Source organism: Aythya fuligula, chromosome 1 (assembly GCF_009819795.1).
Source record: "Aythya fuligula isolate bAytFul2 chromosome 1, bAytFul2.pri, whole genome shotgun sequence".
Classification (NCBI taxonomy): domain Eukaryota; kingdom Metazoa; phylum Chordata; class Aves; order Anseriformes; family Anatidae; genus Aythya; species Aythya fuligula.
Genome location: NC_045559.1, coordinates 183,821,327 through 183,847,158, shown reverse-complemented (window position 1 = coordinate 183,847,158; position 25,832 = coordinate 183,821,327). Strand labels below are relative to the sequence as shown.

General features: G+C 39.6%; 1 protein-coding gene across 3 annotated transcripts in view; it reads left to right on the top strand.

The window, feature by feature from the left end:
* The window catches only part of PDS5B (PDS5 cohesin associated factor B), a 108,953-nt gene that overhangs the window by 4,179 nt on the left and 78,942 nt on the right, over nt 1-25,832 (top strand). For all 3 annotated transcript variants that reach the window (XM_032188514.1, XM_032188522.1, XM_032188506.1), the window contains exons 2-3: nt 17,903-18,028; nt 21,130-21,333. In XM_032188514.1, coding sequence (XP_032044405.1) covers nt 17,921-18,028; nt 21,130-21,333 — 312 coding nt within the window. In that variant the 5' untranslated portion in view covers nt 17,903-17,920. The remainder of the gene's footprint in view (nt 1-17,902; nt 18,029-21,129; nt 21,334-25,832) is intronic.

Sequence of the window (25,832 nt, the reverse complement as noted above, 5' to 3'; positions counted from 1 at the left end):
AAAAAAAAAAAAAAAAAAGCCTGAAACATATCAAAACTTTGTGTGTGTGTAACCTTTGAGTCATCCAGAGCTTGGCTGCTTGCTTCTGTTAGCCCTGCTTTGTTACCTTGATGCAGAGAGTTTCAGTGAAGGCAGTCAGGTTTCTGGGAAATCTTTTTTGGCGGTGCCTATGTTGGGTTTCTGTTCTTAACAAAAAAAAAAAGAGCTGAGTTAAGAAAAGTGGGCAGAAGATTATAGATTTTTTTTTTTTTTTTTTTTTTTTTAAATTAGAGAAAGCTTTTTTCCTGCATCTAACTACTTAAAACTTGCAAGTTCTCAGGGAGAAAACCTAAGGAGGTGCAGGGTGGCTTACTTTTAGGTGTGAGGCTGCCTTGGGTACTTGTTTTGTTTGACAGCTCAGTACGAGGCGTCGTGTGTAGCTCGTCATGACTTCCTGCACACAGAAACTGAGTGCGTGGAAGAGACTACAGCTTGTGCAGCATTGGTTCGTGTAGCCTGTGTGTAGGGCAATGTCTGCGCTCTCCACGTGCCACCCACTGCTTTTCAAAGGTCTGTGGGAGATGGACAAGTCGTGGATGCCTAATTCATGGTATATTGTGGTTTATTTTCTATCAGGACCATGAAATAGTCAGAAGAAGGCCATAACACTTTGGTTTCCTGGTTTTTGGAACTGGAAGAAGGAAAGAAAGTCCCCCCACCTTTCAGAAGACTTGTGAGGGAATTTTTTGGAGAGATGCCAATTAAGAGATGCATTTCCCTACCATTTTCAGCTTAGATGATGCAGTCCGTCGTTCTCCGAGGCGGATCTGTAATTGAGGGAATTAAGGATGGAGACTTTCATGCATGTACAGGTTTCTGAAAGTGAGCTCATTTCAACTGAGTGTGCTTTGAGAACTGAAAACCTTTTGAGTCTTCCCCAAGTTACAAATGCTGCCTGTAGCGAACTCTCCATCAGGTTGTTTACACAGTGTCCTGTACAGGCACCTTTATCTATCAGTAACTTTCTATTCCTGAATGGGTCATTGCTCCCTTTGTCTTTTATATTGCACACAGAAACATTATAACAAACTGCAATTTCTTTTAGAAGTAGGAAACAGTTTTAATTCCTGTCTGAACTCAACAAGACTATGCTTAGTTCTGATTTATATGGGTATTTTTTTCAACTTTCTGTATTTAGGAACTTGAGCTGCATGTGAAAGTTGGCTGATAGATTTTCCAAAAGCTGGGAAACATGGAAGGAGTTGACAGGGGGCTGTGGGAAGGGGAAGCGTAATGGTTTGGGTGATTGAGTGTCAGGTTGGAGTACTGGATTTCTTTCTTTCTGTCAGTTTCTTGTGATGCCAGCTCAGTCTGTTTAAAGCAAACTTCCCAGTAGTGCTTGTTACTGCTATTTTGATTTCCTGGGAGGTGGGCTCCGGACCCTGACTGCTGCTGCATGGTTGAGCAGGAGCTCCACTTCCAGACACAGTGCTGGATAACTTGGAAAGTGGTGCCCTAAACTTAACTCTGCAGGCCAAATTGGTGGACAGCAGCTCTTAAGCTTCAGCCTGTTCCTCAGGTTAGTCATCCATAAAATGGGAATAATACCTATTTCATTAAAGTGTTGTGAAAATAAGGTCACTTTTATGGCACATATTACATTGGTTAGTCTTATATAGCAAATTGAGCCTCTTCTGAGCATGGTTTAACATGGGACACTCATTAAATAACAAGGAGAAAAGTTGAGCAACTTCTTTGCTGTGGCTGGGAAAGAAGTCCTGTGGTGGAAAAAGATAGTGAGGGGTCAGGTAAATCATCCTCTCCGTACGTGTTCTCTTTAGTATTCAATTCTTAACTCCTAATAACTGATTTTGCAGACGTGCTGTTCTGTTATCTGGCTCTTGTTCCTTTTGAAGCAAACTTGGGAAACAAATCTATTGTATGGGTATGCTCCGATGAGTCATTAGGTTGTAACCTTTAGCTACATGTAGCTACTCCTAATTAAATTAATGAAATGCTATTAGCAGTAATGAGTTATACTCTGTTAACCGGCGTTAAGTGGAAGGAGATCTGAGCGCTTTTCAGTGGATTCTTGCAAATATTTGTTCTTGGTAGAAGAGCAGTGTAACACATGATGGCTCCACAGGAGGACCTGGAAAAGTTTGAGTGCTATGGGATGTGTTTTATTTATCTATTTATTTATTTATTTATTTGTGGTTATTTCCTCCCCTGGAGTGGATCTTTCTGCTCAGGTGTCCCTCTCTTGACTTCCCCGTCTACTTTGTCCTGATGCCCATTCAGGCTTCTGATTAATCCTTCATTGTCCAAGTAAATCCTGCTTCCTCTTACCTTGTTTGATGACTCTTAGACTTCAAGCATTGAGGTTACTAAACTGTGGTGCGTGGATGTTTTTTTTGTTACTGTTTTTTCCCTTCACAGCAACTTTGGTTCTCAGCTGAATGCCTTCCCTCTGATCCGTAAGCTTTCTACTCAGTGTGTCTGAAGCAGCTTCTCGGTCCCTGCAGCAGAGTTAGTAAACGTGTCCACACCTCGGTTGTTTCCATACTAAACTGAGGTTTTTGTCTTAAAGACTTCGGACAGCCTGCTCTTGAGCTGAGAATCTGCATGAGGTGTGGACAACTCCAGCTTTTTCTGCTAAAGCAGGAGCAAAATTTGGCTGAGCGCAGACAGGTGGATGAGTGATGGGTGCAGTTGTCAACAGGATTTACCAGAGAGGTTTGCTGCTCTCCACACTTGACTCTGTTAACCTTCTAACTTGAGGGAATCAGGAGAGAGGAACCTCGAATGTGCCTGAGCAGTTCTTGTACCGTAAGAAATAGGTGGAAGCTTCCTGAGCTGTCAGACCTTGCTTGTATGCTCGTAGTCATGGTGTAAGCAGCTGGGTCTATTTATTATTACTTTAAAGCTGATTCCTTTGTTACAATAAAGTCCCTTTAATAACATAATTAAGATTAGTTTCTATTGAGTTATCTATTATCTAATACTCCTATATGTAATATTCTCTCAGCTATGTCCATTTATAGAGCATAATCCATTTGTGTTTTTTTTTTTTTTTTTTTTTTTGTGTTGTGTTTTTTTTAGCTCCTCTGTGTATGCGTGTTGAAGCTAATATATTTTAGGTTTCTTATCTGGGTAGGTTTTTGTCCCTCTTGGGTGAGTTGTTGTAAGGAAATGATCCAGTGTCATTGAATCCACAACTGATGAGCTGTAACTGAAGGATAAATAAATATTAAGGATTAATTTCAAAAAGGAAAACAGAAATTACAGAGTTTAAGAACTTGCTATAGAAAAGGTAGCTGTAATAATACGTACATTCCAGTTCGTATGAAAGCCAGGATCAAAATGCATCCATAAAGAGAAATCCCTGAAGGGAGGGTGCAGAGAGGCCGGAACCAGGCTCTGCTCAGTGGTGCCCAGTGCCAGGACAGGAGGCCATGGGCACAGCCGGGCACCCAGGAGGCTCCCTCTGAGCACCAGGCAGCACTGCTGTGCTGGGCGGGTGACGGAGCCCTGGCACAGGCTGCCCAGAGAGGCTGTGGGGTCTCCTCCTTGGGGAGCTCCAAAAGCCGCCTGGGCAGCCTGCTCTGGGTGTCCCTGCTTGGGCAGGGCTGGCACCAGGGGCCTCCAGGGGGCCCTTTCATTATCAGCCGTTTTCCGATTCTGTGAAAACACAAATCCATAGGACTGTGGAAGTAGATAGGGATGAATAACTGTGCTAAAAGAAATTACGGGAATGAATAGATTATTGGCAAAGAGAGTTATTTGTTGGCTGAGCACAGTGATAAATGTCAAAGGTAAGCTGGACTTTGCAGATTGAAACATCAGAAGTCTTCAGGTTCACATTTTTTTTAAGTGATCATCCTGGTATGTTCAAGTATGATAGCAGATGACTGGACTGTCACTGGAAATTTCTCCTAGTCCTTCGGCTTTAATAACCCATCACTAGTACAGTTTTTTCACTTGGCTGAAGTAATTCCTCATTTCATTGGCATTTTGTAAACAAAATTATGCTTTCTTCCTCTGTCTTCAGGGACACAATTATTTTTTTCAATCTATGGCTTGCTGTCACGTCAAAGCTTTGTGAAAAGCAAATCATGCTCTAGTTATCGGAGGGGGAAGCTGAACTGGTACATGTATAAGCCGTCTGGGTAGACAACTTCTATTTGTAAAACGCCCAGCTCAATGTGACTTTGGTACTAAGATTTCAGTAAGCAACCCCAATATAAGTGTTTGTTTGTAATTTATATTGCATAGGAGTGGATGCAGTGTTACTTAGCATATCTGGCTTCACAGTGGACTACCTGTGCTTTCTTTTGGGTTTCACAAGTTGAACTATCCTACCAGCATTTTTTTTGGTTTGTTTTAAAGTCATTGCGACTAAAATAGCACCCTATTATAAATAATTTTACAAATAGCACCCTATTACAAATGTTTTGATGTGTTTTTTTTTTAATCATTATATACCAAGTTAGGAACGGGAGGGAACTTTATATATGTGGACACAAGTTCTGACTTGTTACCAAAGCAATTTGATAGTTGTTGTCCGTCTGCCTAACTTCACGAAATGTTGTTTTGCTTCTGTGGTAGCATGCTGGTATTCTTTGCATTTTTGTAAGAATTAAACCTTTAACAGTGAGGCGCTCCAAGGCATTTTTTGCCTAAGAAATACTAAAATGATACCAAATGCTGCGTCCTCCCAAGGGGCATCGCAGGGATTAAATTTGATTTGTTTCTAATGTCTGTTTGGTGTAGTTGTCTCCTGCTTTCTGTCGTGTTCCCCTTATTCTCCCAGTGGCATCTGTGCCACTCTTGCATGCTTTTTCTTCCTTTCTGTACAAATATTATAAATATTAGCTTTCTAAAATAACGTACCTCAGTTATGCAAAATATGAGGCTGTTACGGCTGGCTTTGTTACGCTGTTTTGAAAACAGAATTAATGTAAAGGAAAATACCATTCTTGTCCCCCACCCCTATTCCTTCCCAGCGCTAGAGGAAGGAAACCGTTCTTGTTCATATTGCATGGGAGTGGATGGGAAGTACAGAAGTGCTGCACCCTGTTTTCAGGTGAGGTGGGGATGTCTTCCACTCTTACTGGTATTTACAAGGGTTTTCTGCCTCTCTTCTGCTTTGACTGCCTCATCTCTTCTTTTCATATGCTCTCCTGAGGTAATGGGCTTTGTTGGCACTTTTTTCCCATTTGAATTATCCCGACTGTAGGTGCTGGTCACTGTACGTGGTATTCCAAACAAGTTTGTAGCAGTGCTTTAAAATCTGTCTTAGCTATGTGGTGTGGTTGCATAGTACTGGTGTACATAGTACTGGCATTGTGCTTGGACACCTCGCTCCCTCCCCTTTATTTCTATTTAACTTGTAGTTGGTTTTCTTTCAGGCTTGTAGCAGACATTTATTGTTTGGGGGCTCAAATGTTGTCCCTTTACTTAAAAATGTTTCAGTTTCTCTACTCTTTCTGTGTCTTACTGAAAGAAAATCTGACCCATCTCCATGCAAACATTGCGATCCAATTCAACGCTCACATAATAAATGACTAAGTGTAAGAAAAAAATGCAAATTGTTTTTATCACAGACCAATCAAAGACATTAAGGACATTGTATTATGCTGGTATACAAGTGATGTTTATCCCTGTATTTAAAATTCTTCCTTTAGGATGCAGATTTTTTTTCTAAAGTCTCCAAAATGTTGTTGCTGTACTGCTAGTGCAGATGCACTAGTTTGTTTTTCCACTCTCCTTTATTGCAAGAAAAGAAAGGCAGTGCTGTTACTTAATCTGATGGTGACGACACCTTAATTTTTAAACACCTTCAGAGAACTTTGCATACCACCCTGGTTCATGAATTTCAAGGCAGTGTCTGTGTAGTTGCTTTGGTTTGAAAATAGAGGTTCTTGGCATAGAGAGTAACATCTGATTGAGTAAAGCTGTTACAGATTGCCAAGGAAATGAAGTTTTACCTGTCATTACTTTGAAAATAGCTATTTGGATGACTTTTTAGGTTATTTCAATATCTTGATACCTACTCATTACTATGCAATAGTACTTCTTTCATTTCTAGCTTATAAAGTGCAATTTATTATTATTACTATTTTTTACGACGGCTATCTTGGTTTAGCTCATTCCTGGGCCTTATTTCTGTCCTTCCCAGCCTTTGTGGTGTAACTCCTGTTTCCTGGGGGCTATGATTACTTCTTACAACTTAGAGAAAGCAATGGGTTGAAATTGCTTTGTAACGTGAAAACTTCTCGCACTAAAATCAAGGGGCAAAACAGTCTAAAATTCTGGATTGTTTTGTGCCTTTGGCGTGAATTTTGCCCATGTTGGACTTGTATAAATCTGTTTTCAGTTTGGACCTTTCAAAACAGAGGATTTATGTATGTACTGCTTGTCTTTTTATTAAATGCAACCATTCCTTGTCTCCGAATGTTGACAAAATCATCTCCTGTTGTTACATACTTCTGGGATATTGTTGGCCAACTCAAGTTTTGTCATATATCCTGAGCAAGTGTGACACAGGGTAGTTTGGGTCTTCCAGATGTGTGCATGTGGCTTTCTTGACAGCGGAGCTGAAGTGTTTTGTTCCAAGTTTTCCACTAAGAACTCTGCCCTGGTAGCTCACGATGAGGTTCGTGGGGACAAATTTCATTGCTTCTCTATATTGGGGAGCTCAGAAGTGCAGACAGGATGTTGTGAATGTGTGTTTTTTTTTTTTTTTTTTTTTTTTTAACCTTTCTGTATGGGTAATGTTGGCGTGTGATAGTTTCCTGTGGTAGAATGGAAGCAGCATCACCTATCCTGCAGCTGATCCTGCTGTTGGATACATCTGGAGCACTGACTGGTGTGTCAGATTTCTCCTCAGCACCAGGAAGGCAGGGTATCTCAAAGGCGTTCCCCTAAAGAAGCTGGGTGAATTGCAAATTGAACATATATTGTAAAATGAATATGTTAACTGAATTCCTTCCTTTCCAAAATCTGTGGGTTCTGTGTGACCAAGATGGTTTTGATTTCCCACAGTTACTTCAGATGTTGCCCTCGGCAGCCTGTGGAATAATAATTGTTCCTGTCCAGAATAAGTAAGTTGACAACTTAAGCTGCTAGATACCAGGAATGATAGTTGATGTTGGGATGGATGTTTGACAGATTGCATGTACATAACAGCAGAAATAAATCTGCAAGTATAGCTTATGTGTCAAGATGAGGTATGGATGAAATGAGTCTTCATTCACCAACAGTAGACACAATGTTCTCCCGTGAGCTTTATGATCTTGCATAATACTCCCTGAATGTCTTTTATAATAATTGAATCACCATGCCTTATTCTCAAGTCTCGTCACTATTTCCAGAAAGCATTTTATGCAAACACTCTCGCTTCAGCTTAGTACTGATTAATTTGAACCTTCTATGTGAGCAGGTGAGTTCATTTTCCTTATGGCAGTCATCACATTAGCAAGAAGGATGCAAGAGGCCTGACCTCTTGAGTTAACTTCATACATGCACTTTCATTTCAGTCTTGCTTAGACCATGCTCTTATTGTAGACACCAGCTACCTTTTTGACTGTGTTCCTTCCTAAATTCTGTTCAGATCATCCTGAAGTGGAGACTGTCAAGGCATGAATGTAATCAAGAAAGACAATTCTGTAGGTTTTACTACTAAAAGTCAAGCATCTGTGGAGAGTATGTACATCACGCAGCTTTTCAGAGGCTTTGGCAAGCTTTCTTGGGGGACAAAGCATGTGCTTTGGTATGATAAGAGCACTGTTGTCTTGAATTCATATTTGTATCCTAGATTTGTGATATATTGGGTTTATTTTTTGTCTTGGTTTAATTCTTGGACATGATTGAACCATTCAAGAGCCAATTGAAAACCCTTTACATGGGATATTTCATCTAAGCATTTCAAGTTTGTCAAAGCTGAATTGACTAAAGATACATACGTGTGTGTGCACATATATTATTAATGGGGACTGTCAAGAAAATGCGAGGTGTTAGCAGCCTTTCCTCATTGAGGTAAGCTCATTAAGTGAGGTGATCTTTAGTTTGCGAGGAGGTTTCATCCTTTGAAGGTTAAGGTGAAAAGGTCATTGTCAAAATCTCCATGTCTTTCTCTCAGGTTTAATGAAACTTCCCCTTGTTCTCTGCGCCTGCTTTTCCTCCCTACTAGAAAAGTGTTGTCTTCTCACAAAATCCCCAACATCCAAAAGTGGCTCCAGTGAGAACTACATTTCTGACTTCTTGAGTGTAATGACATCCTGCCCATTTCAGCTCCTGCTAGGCATTCTTTCTTTCCCCTCCTTTAAGGAATTGTATTTCTCTAGAGAAAAATAAGTTGTCTACAGCACTGGAAATTTTAAGCACGTGTATTAGGCAAAAATGCCACATTCCTGTCCAACCAAATTCAGATTCAAGCCCATTGGGATGGTTTGTTGCACTTCTTTCGCCCTGCTACCATTTTTTGTGATTGCACTCTTGCTTCGTTGTAAGGTCACATACTTTGCATTCACCATGAACAGAGGAGGCTGGCCACAGGGTCTGCTTGTTACACACTTGTCTTTTTTAACCTTTCATATTTTCAGCTTTTGTAATATGACCACCTAACAAGCGATGAGATGAAATGTTTTCCCTTGTGTTTGGCTAATGGACAAATATATTGCAGATGTCTATTTTACTAACACATTCTATCAGCCTACGATCTTTTCCACTTTACAAAACAAATAATTACATCTTTTAAATGTTAATAGATATTCCTTTGTTTAGCTATGTTTTTGCATTTTCTCTCTCTGTAGGAATCTTTTGCTATAGTTTTCTGGTGTATATAGCCTTATTTCTTTTCCTGCAGCCACGCACAGAAATAAAGGATTGTAATCATAATACCTACAATTGATTTACTTTGTCCTGGGTAAAAGTATGAAAGCTGAGATCCCCCAGTTAGAGGACAGTTTTGTTTTTCCTTTGTTCTTGGTTGTTTCAGCAGTGAATTCTGCTCTGTATTTTCTGTTCTACTTATCTACTCTAAACCTGGTTTTACATCAGTGAAAATGCTGTTTACTAAATGGCCTTAAAACGGAGAAACAAAAGCACTCTTTGCTTTTAATCACTTTTCAAATGCTAAAATTTACAAGTTAGCTGCTCCTTGTATCCTCTGGAAGCTGCAGGCATCTGCAGCACCGCTTGGATAGAGCTGTATGCTGAGATAGATGAGTATTGAACATTGTGTCCTTAATCTTTGGGAGGCTTTATCTAATGAAGTTTTAATGAAGCTTTATCTAATGAAGTTTAAAAAAACGTTATCCTCAAAACTGGGGAGTTATCTGTGACCGTTTTCCCAAGTAGCTGCAAAGTGGAGTACCACCTTCTCTATAAGTTGTTTGCAGGTTTTTAGCATGCATGTTAAGACAAGCCTTGGTACCAAAGTTGGTATTTTTGTTCTTTATTCTTGTGTCAGTTCTGTTCTTGAATCCTCCAAATCATCTGTACTTCATGGAAGTTTCTCCTCTTGCAGTTATTACAAGCACATCTTTTCATTATTAACTTATTAAGTTAACACTTTGTGGATAAAGATGTTTAATGCACTTTGCTGTGTTTTCTAATGCAGGGTTGAAAAATCCCATGTTTCCTATTTTAAACAGGTGATACTACTTAGTGTTAACTGCCAAAGGATTGCTATTAGTGAGTCTTCCATAGTGAAACTCAGTACTTCTCCTATCCTTTTCCTGGCTGAGAGCATAACTTTTGCCTTACAAAGTGGTTCTTCGTTCCAGAAGAACTTTAATTAGTGATTTCTGTACGATCTTCCTGTGTCAGTCCTTACTCTGTATAGTGCTGCCTTGCAGAAATCAGAAGCTAACATTATCTTCCTACTAGCATCCTGATTTAATCATAAATAAGTAAACAAAATATTTCTGAAAGAGAACGGAAGGTATTCACCTAGACATACCTGAATCGGTGTGAAAACTTAAGCAGGTTTTCTTGAGCAAACTTGATTCAACACTGAAGTTTCCTATTATGTTCACCAGATGAAAAGAAATGGCCAGGTTTCAGCCTGGAATACCTTTTCGTAGCGGACTTACAACTCCTTTGTAGTAGATTTATTATGGAAATAGCTTTAATTTAGTGGCACTTACATAATGAAAGTGCCTACTGCCTGAGTCACTTCTCACCTTGATCAATTGTTGTCAATCAGCTCTGCGCAGCAGGAATTTAACAGGATATAAAATTTTTCTGTAAATGGCTTAAATCATTACATTTGTGTTTTATTAATAATCCTGTCGAAGTAGAAAGATGTCTTCTCTTCCACTTCTGCGTGTTGCAGACTTCTCCCTTGTGAATACCTTGTATCTTCTGTGTAAATTACAGCTTGACTGATTTCTTCATGCCCGTTGTACTGCTGAAACAAAGCTGGTGGTCTAAGTATATTTGCTTATACTTAGAGCACTTCTGTGAATGTGGAAGTGTGTTATCATGGAATCATGGAACGATTTGGGTTGGAAGGGACCTTAAAGCCCACCCAGTCCCAACCCCCTGCCATGGGCAGGGATACCTCCCACCACACCAGGTTGCCCAAAGCCCCATCCAGCCTGGCCTTGAACACCTCCAGGGATGGGGCATCCACAGCTTCTCTGGGCAGCCTGTGCCAGGGCCTCACTACCCACACAGTGAAGAATTTCCTCCTAATGTCCTATCTAAATCAATCCTCTTTTCGTTTAAGACCATTCCCCCTTGTCCTATCATTATCTACCTGAGTAAAGAGTCCTACTCCATCTTTTTTCATAAGACCCCTTATATCTTATGAAAAAGCCACAATGAGGTCTCCTCAGAGCCTTCTCTTCTTCAGGCTGAACATCCCCAGCTCTCTCAGCCTGTCCCCATAGGAGAGGTGCTCCAGCCCTCGGACCATCCTTGTGGTCCTCCTCTGGACCCACTCTAACAGCCCCACATCCTTCTGGTGCTGGGAGCCCCAGCCCTGGACGCAGCACTCCAGGTGGGGCCCCCAAGGGCAGAGCAGAGGGGCACAATCCCCTCCCTCCACCTGCTGCCCACCCCTCTGTTGGTGCAGGCCAGGACGCAGTTGGCCTTCTGGCTGCAAGCACGTGCTGCTGGCCTGTGTCAAGCCTTTTATCTACCAGAACCTCCCTCCAAGTCTCTCTCCACAGGGCTGCTCTCAAAGTGTTCTTCTCCCAGCCTGTGCTCCTGTCTGAGTTTGCCCTGACCGAGGTGCAGCCCAGCAGTTCATTGTAAAATGTCTTGCAAGCATAGAATTAAAAGTATAAGCATCTGTATAGGTCAAACTTGTGTAAGCTTTCTAAAATTTTGCACATGTAACTTAAAAATGCTGGTCTTGAGAGGTAACTTGATCTACATTCAGTAAAAGTTTGGAAAATGAGAATGATGAAGTTTGTAAAGTTGGTGACCTTACACGCCCTTATGTTTGGGTTCTGGATTTTAAGAGGCAGGAATAGTAAGTAAGGCAGTAAATAGACTTCTAAGGAACTTAAACAAGCTTTAGCCAGTCAATTCTTCATTTATTGGGAGAGACTTGTTCAAAAATACATGAAGGATTAAGATCACATGTATGGATCTCTGAAAAAGTGTTGTTAACACATGACCTCATGTATGTTAAGGCACAATTTATTTAATGATTAGCACAGTTAATTAAATCACCATAGGCAGCGTGAACTGTCATCCAAACAAAATGCAGTTAAATGGTGTGGTTTAACTCCTCCTTTTAGATCAGTGACTTAACATGCTGCAGTGATATTTATTGACCTATTAATGGGATAGCACAGGTACTTAATATACAAGATGTCAACCCAGGTTTTATTTGCATATGTGTAAGCTGTATTTTGTACTGTTGACCAGCTAGAGTTTGTGGAAGTATATTATTGATAAAGAATTAAACACTATACAGAAACCATCCGAATATTGAATCTTTTAATATTTAATGTCATGGCCAGTAGACTTGCTCAGCTGAAACCAAATAACTATTAGGTCCTGCTAATTAAGTACAGAGCTACGTATTTGTGTTCCAGTTGTTTAAATTTCACCAAATTTTGGCAACGTTGCTATTAAGGCTGCCAAATTTATTAACTAGTAATGTTATTAATTCATTCTGTGTAGAGTAATGAATTGTTCTGTGTCCATGCTCTAGCTGTTTTTTATAATTTTGCATTAAGTGTGTTTTTTTGGTTTAAATTATTTTCCAGAGGAATTGGATGACTTTAATCCATCCTGTTTTAATATCCTACAAGTGCATCTTCTGTTTTTGTTGCTTATTCCTTGCTTTAATTTTCCTGTTATCATTGTACAAAGAGTATGTATTTTGCCTTTTCTCTTTCTTTTCTTATACTTGTTTCTTCCATCCTCCCCTTTAAAATTTCCATGGGAAATTTTAAATTCAGCCTTTTTAATACATATCCATGCTGTTGGTTCCTGATTTCAAGTCTTCCAAGTTGCATTTCAAGTGGTGCTTCTGTGTTGAAAGAAGCAGTGCCCAGACATCTTAACTCCTACTGAACCATCTCCTGGGCAAGGAATGTAATTCATATTTTTAGTGCTAGAATTGTTTAGACTATGTTTATTTTCATTGTAAAGTAGTTTTCCAAGACTTGACTTAACTTATGATAATGCTTGACATAGCCAAGAATAAAAATAATGATTCAATCAGGCTTTATGTATTCAGGTTAGCATTTGCCTATCATATTTATTATTTTTTCTGTCCATATTTATCTGCTTTTTTGTTGTCATATACCAGCAGAAACAACACACATCTTCTTGATCAGTCAGGATAAACATACGTTCTGGCTGCTGCGAAAGATTTTTGGGCTCTAAGTGTTATGTGGCCTTAAAGAAAGGGGCTGTTTTGAGCATTTCCCTTTTTCTTTGCCTTCTGGTTGTATGCATGGAATAATGCTGTTGTTCTGAAAACACGATGACTAACTTTTAAAGCTTAAGTTATTAAAAACAAACAAACAAAACCCAACTGTTGGCTGAATCTGTTGTATTGAATCTCAATCTCAAAGGAATTTTCTTGTTGTCTTTCCGAATGTTTGTCATCTTCCAATGTATTCCAGTGTATAATGCAATGCAGTGTATCTTTAAAAACAAATGAAAAAAAATGAAATTAAATCAGTGGATCACCTCATTTGGCTTATGGATTTCCATGCTCAAACATATTCTGGGTGCAGCTGCACTGGAGGCTGCAGTTCTTAGCTGTCACTGTCGTCTTTTTCCCTGACAGAGGTTAACTGGAACAGCTGGCATAATCGGTATGTGAAATTACTGAGACTTTTATTTGGATAGAATCAGGTTACAAGCAACCAGAAAAAATCCTAGATCCTATTAAGTATTCAACACAGATTATTTTGACAGAGCTAGGTATGCACGGCTCCATCGGCAGGCTGGAAGAACAGCAGTTCCTAGCAGTGGGATGTAAAAGCAAATTCAGTTTTATTTAGCTAACAGTTCAAGTGACAACTGCTGTATAAGGGGTAGTTTAGCAGTGAATTTTCTCGTGTTGAATGATAGGTTTTATTTTTACTATTTCCTTTAAATGACAAATGTTCAGTAAAGCTTAACCTTAATCCCGAAAAACATTCAGAAGAGAGCTGCAAATTTTAATTACACGGGAAGTTTAAAAGGTTTATTATTCTTTGTCCATTATGGCCTCAGTAATAGGCTGTTTCGCTGAATCTTTTAAAATTAATTAACGGTCCTTTTTGATTAGATGTATGAATTTTGCGGAAAATTGTTTCCTCTTTGGTGTTTCCTGTACTTTTGAGAGGGTTATGTTACGTACTTCATGTGTAGGCTTGTTAACTTTTATATTTACTATAGATACAAAATGAAGAATAAATTAAACTTATGTCTGGCCTAGCACCCACGTAAGCGTGTTCCTACCAAAAATCCAACTCCTGCAACTGGAAATTCAGAAAATTCCTTACAGGCTTGCAGGGGAGGTGCAGCTCCAACCTGACGCAGACTGTGGTGCTCCTGAAGGCTGTGCCATCCTGCCCTGGTCTAGGTCCTGCATTTGTTAAATTCAGAGTCTATTCAACGGGCAGGGCAAATCTGTCAAAGTAGTTTTTAATTGAAAAAAAATTGCCGACCGTTCCTCCTGATGAAACAGAATGATTCATTTTGATAATTTCCAGTTTAACTTGTACTTGGTGAGGAGGAAAAAAATCTTTCCAGTAATCACTTTCTAGATGTAGTGGTGGGTTGACCTTGGCGTCAATCTTCCGCTCAGGGAAGATTACCTTTTTGCCATTTAACACCAGGATTGTGAGAAACAGCCATAACTGAAAACCTTTCTCCCTGTACACCCTCTTCTTTCAGGCTCAACCTCACTCCTTCATTCCTGACTCTTTCTCCTCATTTTTGCTTCTTCCAACCCACCCAGAGGCACAGGGGAGATGGAGAATGGGGGTTTTGGTCAGTTCATAACGCTTCACCTCTGCTACTCCTCACTTTTTCATTTGCTCTATCATTGGTCCTTCTCGCTGGCAGGGGTTCTTCCTGAACTGCTCCAGCCTGAGCCCTTTCCATGGGGCACAGGCCTTCAGGAGCAGGCTGCCCCAGCACGGGACCCCAGTGGTAGCCGTTCCTGTCAGGAGCCTGCTCTCCATGGGCCGCAGCCTCCTCCAGGCCACATCCACCTGCTCCACCGGGGGCTCCTCCACCCATGGGGGGGCTGCAGCGTGGAGATCTGCTCCGTGTGGGACCCATGGGCTGCAGGGGGACAGCCTGCTCCACCAGGGGCCTCTCCACGGGCCGCAGGGGAACTGCTGCTGCCTGCCTGGAGCACCTCCTGCCCTCCTGCTGCACTCACCTGGGGGCTGCAGGGCTGCTGTACTCACATTTCTTTACTCTTCTCTCACCGCAGCTGCTCAGAGGTTTTTACCTTTTCTTACGTATTCTCTGGCAGTGGTGCTATCTGTGTTACTGCTTGGCTCAGCTCTGACCAGTGGCGGGTCCCTTTTGGATCTGGCACTGTCCAGCATGAGGGCAGCCTTGGGCTCTCCTTGCAGAGGCCACCCCTGCAGGCCCTGCTACTGAAACCTAGCCATCTAAACCCAATACACATGTTCAATTTCAAATCTAGACCTTGGATACCAGTCAAATTTAGAAGCTTGTTTGTGTATCAGTAGGACACATCATCTGAGCAGTTCATCTTTGACTATAGTGTACAAGTTTGTTTCCAGATTGTTCCATAATGTGCTCTAACTGGGACTATATCACCCTATTCTAATCAAGTGTCAGCTGCAACTGATCTTATCTGACAGCTCTCTGCTGCTGGAAGGAGAGTTTTGATCCCCAGTTCCTTTAATTCCTCTTCCTTCCCTTGAATTAGCTCTGATGCTTGTCACGTGCTTTTCAAAATGAATTAGGCTTATTTTTCAGAGTAGGTGAATTGGCTGGTCCAGCAAAGTGTTGGATGTATTCTTGCAGCATTCCCAGGGTGAGAATGTGAGAACGAACATATGTATGGTACGTAGCAGCATCCCTTCTGGAAGCTGTAATGGTGGATCTACGTCAAACAGGAAGAAAAGTGAACCTGGTTTCATCTTGTGTGTGTTTTTGAGATCCTGAGTTACTGCCATGACAGTGTGTTAGGAAATGAATAGGTATCTAGGTGGCATCATTTTCCTGGGAGTATTAGGGTAAGGTACTTCATTGAGTTTTGTTCCTCCCCCAACTTTCTCATTATCTGTTTTTACTACAACTGCACATGGCACTCAGTTCAGGTGCTGTGTATATGTAAGTACAGAGAAGATGACAGCCGCTGGCTGCTGTGTAGCTGTTGAATTGCATCACGTACCATGCCTGTGGAGTGACTTTGGTTTGTATGTTGAAGAGCGAGATGGCACCCTTGTGTGAGGCGTACATAACAGATGATGTGTGAAGGGAGTTCAACGGCTTCCTCCAAGTCAAGGATGAAAAAACCTCATGGTGTATTGTTAAAGACCAATCATACGAAAAGACACTTGTCTTTGCTTCTGACCATTATAGACAAATAATGTACCCTGATGTTTGAAATGACAGTTTTAAAAGAAATCTGAATTGTTAGCTTTAGTTTCTGCCTTATATTACCTTGTTTCAGTAATGGAAATTGGATAATTATTGGCAAATTCAGGGCTGTCTTTTTCAGACTTAGTTTTTAAGAAATATTTGTGAGACCATTAACTTTCTAGTGAACTTGGCTGATCTTGTTCATTCAACTTTATTTTAGGAAATGGGGAAAAAATAAGATACGTTGTACTGTATGTGTTCTTTAACATTGATATTTAAGTTTAACATTGATATTTAATTTCATTTAACATTGATATTTAAGTTTTTTAACTTTCTGTTTTGTAAAAGACTAGTAAAGGTTAAGCAAAATCTGTACTGTATATTCACATCCTGAAATGTGAACTGAAAAATACAAAATGCATTGGTATTTTTGGGGCTGGGTGGGTGGGTATGTTTCACGTTCCAATATTTATTCAGTGTAGAATGACCTTGGTTTAGGTGAATAAGCAGTTATTATGGCAGGTCATGCTGTCCTACAATGGAGCATGCTTCTCTGCCACCTCTCTTTGTAGATTCTGGTCAATCTCATTTCTGTTCTTTTATTTGCCCAGAGAGGCTGTGGGGTCTCCTCCTTGGGGAGCTCCAAAAGCCGCCTGGACGTGGGCCTGGGCAGCCTGCTCTGGGTGTCCCTGCTTGGGCAGGGGGGGCACCAGGGGCCTCCAGGGGGCCGTGCCAGCCTCAACCCTACAATGATCCTGTGATTTCTGGCAAGTTGTAATTTTGATATAGCTCCTTATATAGGAGGTGAGTACAAAAAGAAATGCCTGACTTGGAATGTAAAGTTCAGGAAGGTGAACACTGGGAGGAAGCGTTACGGACTAATAAAATGGGGGGTGACTTGTGGGAAGGTAAGGCAGGAGTGAAGAAAAGCTGGCATTGTATAGTCTTTCTAAAATCCAACTTATCCCAGCATGTACCGTCTAGTTTTATTCACTGTTACCTGTTTTCTATTAATTTTATTTTTTTAAGTAGAAGAATAATGCATGTCCTCCTCCTCTGCAGCAGAATTTTGTATAGCTTAGGGTGGTTTAGGGGGCAGCCTGCACTTGCATCAGTTTAAAGGGACTGAGAAACTGAGCAGTTGAGTCGGTTCTACAGTTGGAATTTAGGAAGGAGATACTGTTGCTTGTCTGTGCTCATTTGTTTAAAAATTTGGTTTTATGGTATAGAGGAACAACTTCCAGTTGGCACGCTCTCTTCCTATACCTGCTACTTTTTCTTGTGTGCAGGTATATTCTTGCTGTATTTATGGTGGAATAAAACTATTCAAAAATACCGTATTGCCAAATTATGCATCACAAATGAAAATCAGTGATGTGTAACACTTGAAAAGCACTGCTATTTGGATGTTTTAGGAAATTGTGCTCTATTCAATTGTTTGGAAAACAAAGTCTGCTTCAGTGCCTGTTTTCAGAAAGTATAAGAATGTAAGCTGGCTCGGGTTTATTGTTAACAAGTGGTGGTAACAGTTCATGCAATGAGATAGAAGCTCCATGCTTCAGTCTCAAAGTGTGATGATCAAATACATTCAGTAACGAGGATTTGTGGCTTTTTGTTTGTGTATTTCTGGGAAGCTTTATCATACGGTAGGACAGTGTACCTGAATATCAAAACAATTGCTACCATCCACAATGTTGATTAGTAAACCCCAAAAATACATATTTTGTCCATTTTTCTTCTTTGTATGTTTTTTTTTTTCTGTGTGTGGTTCTGGGGAGATTTTTAACCCTTTGAATTAATGTAATTGCTTGTTTAGCAAGTTTATGTCTACCTTCTCTATCCTGCTTTTACAGCATTGACTTGTTTTTCTTTTTTTTCCCCACAGTTTTAAAATTGCGAAATCATGGCTCATTCAAAGACGAGAGCCAACGATGGAAAAATCACATATCCTCCAGGAGTCAAAGAAATCTCTGATAAAATATCTAAAGAAGAGATGGTGAGAAGACTAAAGGTTAGTACGGATGCTACTAGTGGCAGACTGATGTTTCTTGTACAAAGCATTCAGCGATCCTATTACTGTATTTCTTATCCGAAAGGGTATTTTTTTTTTTCTTTCTCTTGGGCTTTACGACAAAACATTTTCTATGCTCAGAAGAAGGAACTTTTTGGTTATTGTGCCTTCTGTTCAACCACTTACTTGAAGTGGATTGTTAAATAAGTATTTAAATGAGACTAAAAAATTGCAAGTGGAAATGAATTGTTAATTTCAAATAATTCCTTAATTTTTATTTTAGCTCCTGTAGTATGTCAGTGTTTTTAGAAATGAAAATACTTGACAACGTGAAAAGAGCCTTAATTTTAGGAAAAAAAGGATGCATGAGGATACTCTAGTTTTAGACATTTGTGTTCCTTACAAAGTTGACTTTAAAACCTACTTTATTCATATTATTTTAGTCTCTGTCACAAAGACAGTAAAAGTCTTTGATTATACTATGCGTTTTTATGTCTTCTGAATTTCTTGACAAGTTTCTTTGGCTGAACTCTATGGGAAGCTTGGGGAGATTTGGAGGTTAATTATGTAGCTACATTTCTTTATCTACTCAAGTACTCTCCTGGAAAGGCTTTTTAGTAGTGTGCAGAGGGGGAATCCTGCCGGTTGGCTTGCCCTGGGAAGCTGGAGGGAACAGAGCTGGGAGAGGGACCTTACGTGTCCTAAGAGCTGGAAAAGTTTAACTTGGTGTTTGTTTTCTTAAGAAGTAATTTTAAGTTGTTTGAATGGGGAAAAGGAAACAAAAAAAAACCAATAAACCCTCCCAGACACAAGGATTCCTTCCTCCCTCCCCTCCATTAGCCTTTCTGTGTTTTGGGAATTGAGTTGATGGTGTTGGTATGGTGCGTTCTAAGATCTTGGATAGAAGACATTTATCGTTTCTTTTGCTACGAGTCACTCAGATGAAACAATTTGTTAACACTGGTGTTTTTTTTTCAGCTCATGAAAATGCATACTGCTCTTACTGATACTTTTTCTATTACAGCCTCATTTAATTTTTGGCGTTGAGTCTAGTCCTTGTGTTCTGTCATCTTCATCTGTCTTGCAGGATAAGTGTACTTTGCAGGATGTCTTGTGTTTCTTGTCCAGCTGTTCACTCTGGCTGTGCACTCATGGGTATGCAGACAGAACCACACAGTGCTCACAACAAGTATATAGACCTACAGTTTCCCACACTTGTAGGAAAATAATTAAGTGAACTATTATCCTCCTTATTTCCCTGACTGCTGAATCCACATAATTATTAGAGAAGAAGCACTTTTCTGTGGATCTTATAATTTGTACAAGCAGCTAGTTTGCTATTTCTTAAGTAAAGACAATCCGTTTATATAACTAGTTGGGAAGTCTGAGGATAAAATGAAAATATACATAGTGAATTTCTATATTAGTATAGCTCACCTTGCAAATCTCATGCATTTCTGATCAATGCCATCTCCAAGTTGCAGTGGATTTTGAGAGGAGAAAGAAAATAAATGCTCAGATCTAGGGATTAGCGCTGAAGAAATAATGAAGGTGATAAACATTTTGGAAATGGTGAAATAGCGTAAGGAGAACATTTTTTCCAACAACTTCTCTTGATACACAAAAGCTAGAGGATTGTACCATGAAAGATAAATTTTTAGACCAGTGGTCTAGTAACATACTTTTCCATAAGTTATGTGAAATTAAATTGTGAAGTTTGTTATTAGGAGAGTGTAGGAGCCAGAAAAATTGAGTAGGTTAAGAAATATAGGCCACATTTGGAAGCTGAAGCTCCAGGAGTATTAATCACGGTGGTCTGGGTGCAATTTCAGGCTCAGGTGTTCTCTAACCTAGTGCTTTGCAAGAAACCAGGAAAGTATGCTAGCGGAACCAGCTTGTTTCTCTTTGCTTTTCCTTAAGCACTGCAACAGAACAAGAAGACTGCCTTTGTTGTTCTGACCAGTGTGTAATTCCGTGTTGTAAGGAAGAAAGAGAAACTGCAGTTTCATTTCTAGAGTAGGCAAAATCTATACTTGTTGCAAGAACTCTTGTGACACCCGAATATTTATTAATTACTTTAATTACATAAATCTAATTACTTCCCATAGAAATGAACAGTTCTTTTCTGGTTTTAAAATTATTTTAATATTATGTAAGGGCAACAGTGCACATCAGATGGCTCATCTCATGTCTGACTTGGGAGGACTTCGTTTTCTCAATGGAAATTGCATGTGCTTAAATTACTGATTGTCTCTGCCCAAGTCTTTATTGCCATTCTGATGATTTGAATGAGTTAATAACTTAAAATTACTCTGCCTCTGGGATTCAAATAAGAAAGTGGAGAAAAACATAATTACTTTGTTTTATCAATATTTTTTTTTTCCTCCAAACTTTTTATTTATTAATAATTTTTAAATGTAAGAATTCTAGCTAGCAGTTAATCACATTTATCCTGCTATTTCTGCTTTTGTTGTATTTACAGAGTAAAATATTCAGTGTTGCAGATTCTTCCCCATCCTCCCCTCCTTCCATATAGACTACTGGACCCTAATAATGCTAATTAGCTTTTTCTCCTGCTGGACAATGTGCGTGCTGCTGGGATGTACTGATCTTATATTTGCTTCTGCTGAAATTGTGCGCTCTGCTCCTGGTGATGTGTTGTTGCACAGGGGACAAACTTTTCTTCAGAAGCAGTGGTAGGAAAAAAGAACAACACATAAGGCTGAAAGAGAATAGAGGGGAAAAATAAATTGGAACCCTAAATGCTTCAGGAAGAAATACACCTTTTGAATAAGGTTTTGCTGTTTTCTAAACTTTTCAGGGAATGTTTCTGTATTTTTTGATGTTTGGTCAACTTGATGGCGTGGTTTTCTCTAGAAGACATATGAAGGCCTACTGCCAGGTTTTCATTAACTCTACTGAAGCTGTACATTGGGACAACTGACAACTTGAATATTTCCTTTTTACACTCTAAAAAATAAAGCATTGGTTTACTACCTTTACTTATAACAAGTACCACTGCATTGCTTCTGATAAATACTGCACAAACACAATTCTTAATTTTGTGTATTGAGGTCTTTTTTTTTTTTTTTCCCTTATAGATGGTTGTGAAAACTTTCATGGATATGGACCAGGACTCTGAAGAAGAAAAGGAGCTCTATCTAAATCTTGCTTTACACCTTGCTTCAGATTTTTTCCTCAAGCATCCTGATAAAGATGTGCGTTTGCTGGTAGCTTGTTGTCTTGCGGATATTTTCAGAATTTATGCCCCTGAAGCTCCATACACTTCACCAGATAAACTAAAGGTAAATTTAATTAACCTATTTTTCCATACCAAGGTTTTATACTGAATGATTAATATAATTGGTTATAACTTTTTTTTCCCCTCCGTTTATTTCTGGTTCAGCCTGAGCCATCCTTGGTAAGGGCGTTCTGTCAGGTCAAATGCTCATCAGATAAATTGATATATAGCACATCTTCCAATAACTTGCAGGGCTTTGGACTTTTATTGAAAACAGACATGTTATTGAACTATGATCAGGATTTGTGGATACTGGGCTGTTACTTCACAATAAAAGCTATAGATATATGACTATTTCTAATTTTTTTGCAAGATAGCCAATTCCTTCACTCGGGAAAACATCTCTGCTGTTTCCAATTAAACTACCAAGAGATGGTCAGTGGATTTTTTGTAGATAAAAGCTACAGAAACAAAGAAAAAATATTTTTGTATAGAGAACAATTATTTCTGATGTGAGATGGAAAATTCTGCAATTACAAGCATTGTTGATCCCACTAGATGGAGATGGTTGATTGAGAAATGCCAGCTTTGAAAAGGCAGTACAATCTGCCCCATTTGTTTTAGGACATTTCATTTTAGGTTGCCTTTTTTGTTTTTGTTGTTTTTCTCATTTTTTGTAGAAGTCTAACTTCCTTTACAACTTAGAATATCAAACAACTTCCTTTTCACACTCTGAATCTAGACTGATGAACTGATTGATATAGAAAGTTTTGCAGAGAAGAATAACACTGAAAAACTTGCATTTTTTTTGTTTCCTTGACTTAAGAGTGTAGTACACACACACCCCCTCGTTCCCCCCCATGGTAGGATAAAAAGATGGTTTTGGTATCAGGGGAGTGGGAGAAATGACTCAGGTTTTGGTCTACTGAATATGCTGAATGTGCTTCATAAGTAGAATGAACACTGCAGTTGCAACTGTAGTTCATGCTTTGTTACGTAACGTACTGGAGAGAGACTTGGGGGTTTGCTAGCTGTATTTTCTTATTTCTAAATTCTTGCACTTCTGATTACACATAGTCTAGTTACCTTACTTAGTGATCACACCATCTCCTTTCTCTACTGGATTATGTTTAAATCTGTTTTTAAGGCTTCGTGGCTTCCAATACAGTTTTGAGTGTGTTTTCCTTCATTTGTTAGGCTTATTTTTTTCTTGAGGTGGGAGTTTTACATTTTATTATATGTATATAAAATATCAGAAGGTTTACATTACTGATCTTCTACTTAGTAAGCATGCTACTAGTACTTAGAGCTCTGGAGAGACTATTAAATTCCTCTGTCATCATTGAGTTCTGGAGTCTGTGCAGATCTCTGAATTCAGTCTCTCGATTCAGATTTCCAAACACTTTCTGAGAAATAAGAACAGGATAAACAATAGACCTTTGCCCAGGGCTGTTGAGAGACTTGCAAACCAGTTCCTGCTGAACATAGCTTTTGTGGTTGCAGGACAAGCTTTGATAGAAATGTTGAAGAGTTCCCTCCAATTTAAGACAAAGAGGTAGAAGGAAGAATGGTTCCTCTTGAGTTATATCTTGGTCCTATTTCTACCCGCTATTTAATATTATATCCTTAATGCAGCTTTAAGAATCTCCTGTGGTATGTGTAGCACACAAGTTGAAGATGGGGAAAAAAAAATGGTGAAAAGGTTAATTTCTTGAGAGGGGAAAACCAGCAATCTTAAGTGTTTACTCTTACTTTGCACCATCTCTGTTACTTGAACAATGTGTAATTTACACAGGGAGAAGGGATTAGAATTTGGGGTTCTCCTCTTATGTGTATCCTCAGTATAAATTGTAAATACCTGACTGAGAACTGAAAGATCTTTGATAACAGGGATGGAAAATGCCATAACTGGGGTAAAAGCACACCTGGAGCAGGACTGCTCTTCTGGGATGTGTCAACTTTTAACTTAAGTCACCTGGAGTACTGCGTCCAGTTCTGGGCTCCCCAGTACAAAAAAGACAGGGATCTCTTGGAAAGAGTCCAGCGGAGGGCCACAAAGATGATCTGGGGCCTGGAGCATCTTCCCTATGAGGAAAGGCTGAGAGGCCTGGGGCTGTTCAGCCTGGAGAAGAGAAGACTGAGAGGGGATCCCATTAATGTGTATAAATACCTGAGGTGTGGGAGACGGAGGGATTTGGGCAACCTCTTTTCAGTGGTTTGTGGGGACAGGACAAGGGGCAGTGGCCACAAGATGGAGCCCAGGCAGTTCCGCACCAACATGTGAGAGAACTTCGTGACTGTGAGGGTGACGGAGCACTGGGACAGGCTGCCCAGGGAGGATGTGGAGTCTCCTTCTCTGGAAATATTCAAGGCCCGTCTGGACGCCTACCTGGGCAGCCTGCTCTAGGGAACCTGCTTTGGCAGGGGGTTGGACACGATGATCTCTGGAGGTCCCTTCCAACCCCTACAGTTCTGTGATTCTGTGAAGTCCTCAGCCTGGGGAGAAAAAAAGCTTGTGGGTGGTATTCTTGACTCAGCTGAAATTGAGATGTTTGAGGGTGTATATAGTAGCAGAACTTGAAGTATCTGAATGTGTTTTGTGGTGAAAGCTATGGCTGTGATACACACTGAAGCCATTATGTGGTTAATTGGTATCAAGACAACAATCCACAGAAAACATCTGATGTTCTTCCTAAAGTTGAAGCATAAGCACTTGTGGTTTTAGAGTTCGGGTTTTAATGTATGCTTGCTTTATGGAGTCTGATGTGAAGCCATATTGTCAAAGCTGTGGAAGTGTTGCAATTTCTTAACTCCAGCCAAAGTTAATTTATCTTGTGTTTTACGTTTATAAGTGTGTATTCAGATGATATATTCGGTATGCTCAGACAAAGAAAAAGCTTTGGGTCATACAACACTAGATATTCAAAATCAGCAGATACTTTTCAATTTAATCTCTGTCTTGCTTCCTTTAAAACAGAAAAAAAGGAAAGCATTATGAACTTTTCACACTCCGACATTATTATTTGCAAAGCATTCAGCTATTAGACATTGCCCATGTATGCTATTTATTAATATATGTATTCATGTGCAATACAATGTGTACTTTATTAGGAAAACTAATTTTGATCTCAATAGGTTCTTTGAATTATGTTCAGTAAATAAATGTTGCATACCAAGCTGAAGGCTTAAAAATGTTAAATGAACACAATCCATTCTTGCAATGATCCAGGTTCATCTGTACAAGAAGCATTTTCAAGAAGAGCCATTATACTTAGAGCATGAGCTCTATAAAATGAAGTAGTTCTTATGTTTGGCATGGGTCATTCTCCCAGATGCTCGTTTTTGTGTTTATTTAAATCTTAATCTTGGCTGAGATTCAGTCTGGATGACTGCTGAACTTCACAGCACCTTGTGGCCTACCAGTTCTTCAGCTAAAGGAACTCCTTCCAGGTGGGCTACTGGCCTGCTAATGGGGCAAGCCCTCCTTTTAAAGGGGATGTTCTTCAGGCTGGTGTCTCTGAATTCTTTTTAGTGGTTGGAGTCCATTAGGTGTGTCCTTTGAACTGCATCTTCTGGTTTAATTTCAACCAAAGAGTCCAGTTCATGTGCTTTTTAGCTGATCTGAAGCATGAACCAAATGCACAGCCTTCTGAACATCCCTATTTAACACTTCAAAGGTCCAATCTTATTTGAACTCAAAGATTAATGTAGCTGTATCTTTTGACCCATGTGCCTGCTGGACTTTTTTTTTAACCAAGATATGATTGTGTCATGTGTAATCTAATTCTTGTTGTTACCTGGAAGAGTAAATACTTATAGAGTAAAGCTGGAAGTTTGTTGTCATAGCCTTAGAAAGAAGGAGCCATGTTCTCATCTTTTGTCCATCTCATCATTCTTGGGGGAACAAGGGGCAAGGTGGAATGGTCATTTGAAAACATTATAGAAAAGCTTTTGGGGACGGGGGATTAAGAGGCTCATAAGCTTTCCATGTACATATGTGTATCTTAATGTGAAAGTTACATTACAATTCCCTTCTTCTAAGGAAACTTTTCAGGGCTAGCTGTAAGGATTTCGTCTGTTTATTTTGACAACTTTATACACTTTGGAATTTATTTGCACCTAGATTATTAGATAAATTGTTATGGATACACTTGAGGTTGAGAACGCTGTCTCTGAATGATGATGATACTTCTCAATCTTTTTGATTTAATACAGTAGTTAGGTATTTCCAGCTATTCATTGTTTGAATGTAAAAAGCATTTTAGAAAGTCACCTTCTCGTGTGTTTCCATTCATGTTCCTTCTAACCTGCTTAAATTGTTTTGTGTGAGACTTTTTTTCTAAAGAAGTCTTGTGGTGCTGAAAAATTTATATGGAAAGCAGGAAAAACTTGGTTTATTGTTTTTGCCTGTCTTTTGCAAGAGATGTGGTCCGTCAGTAGCATGGTTATTGAGACATGCATAAAATGCTGTAGTATAAGCCTATTAATAATACTCCCAGGAAAGCTGCAGTTGGATTCTGCTTTTTACCTCTTCTCTCCAGTCCAAACCTGTTGTAGCATAAA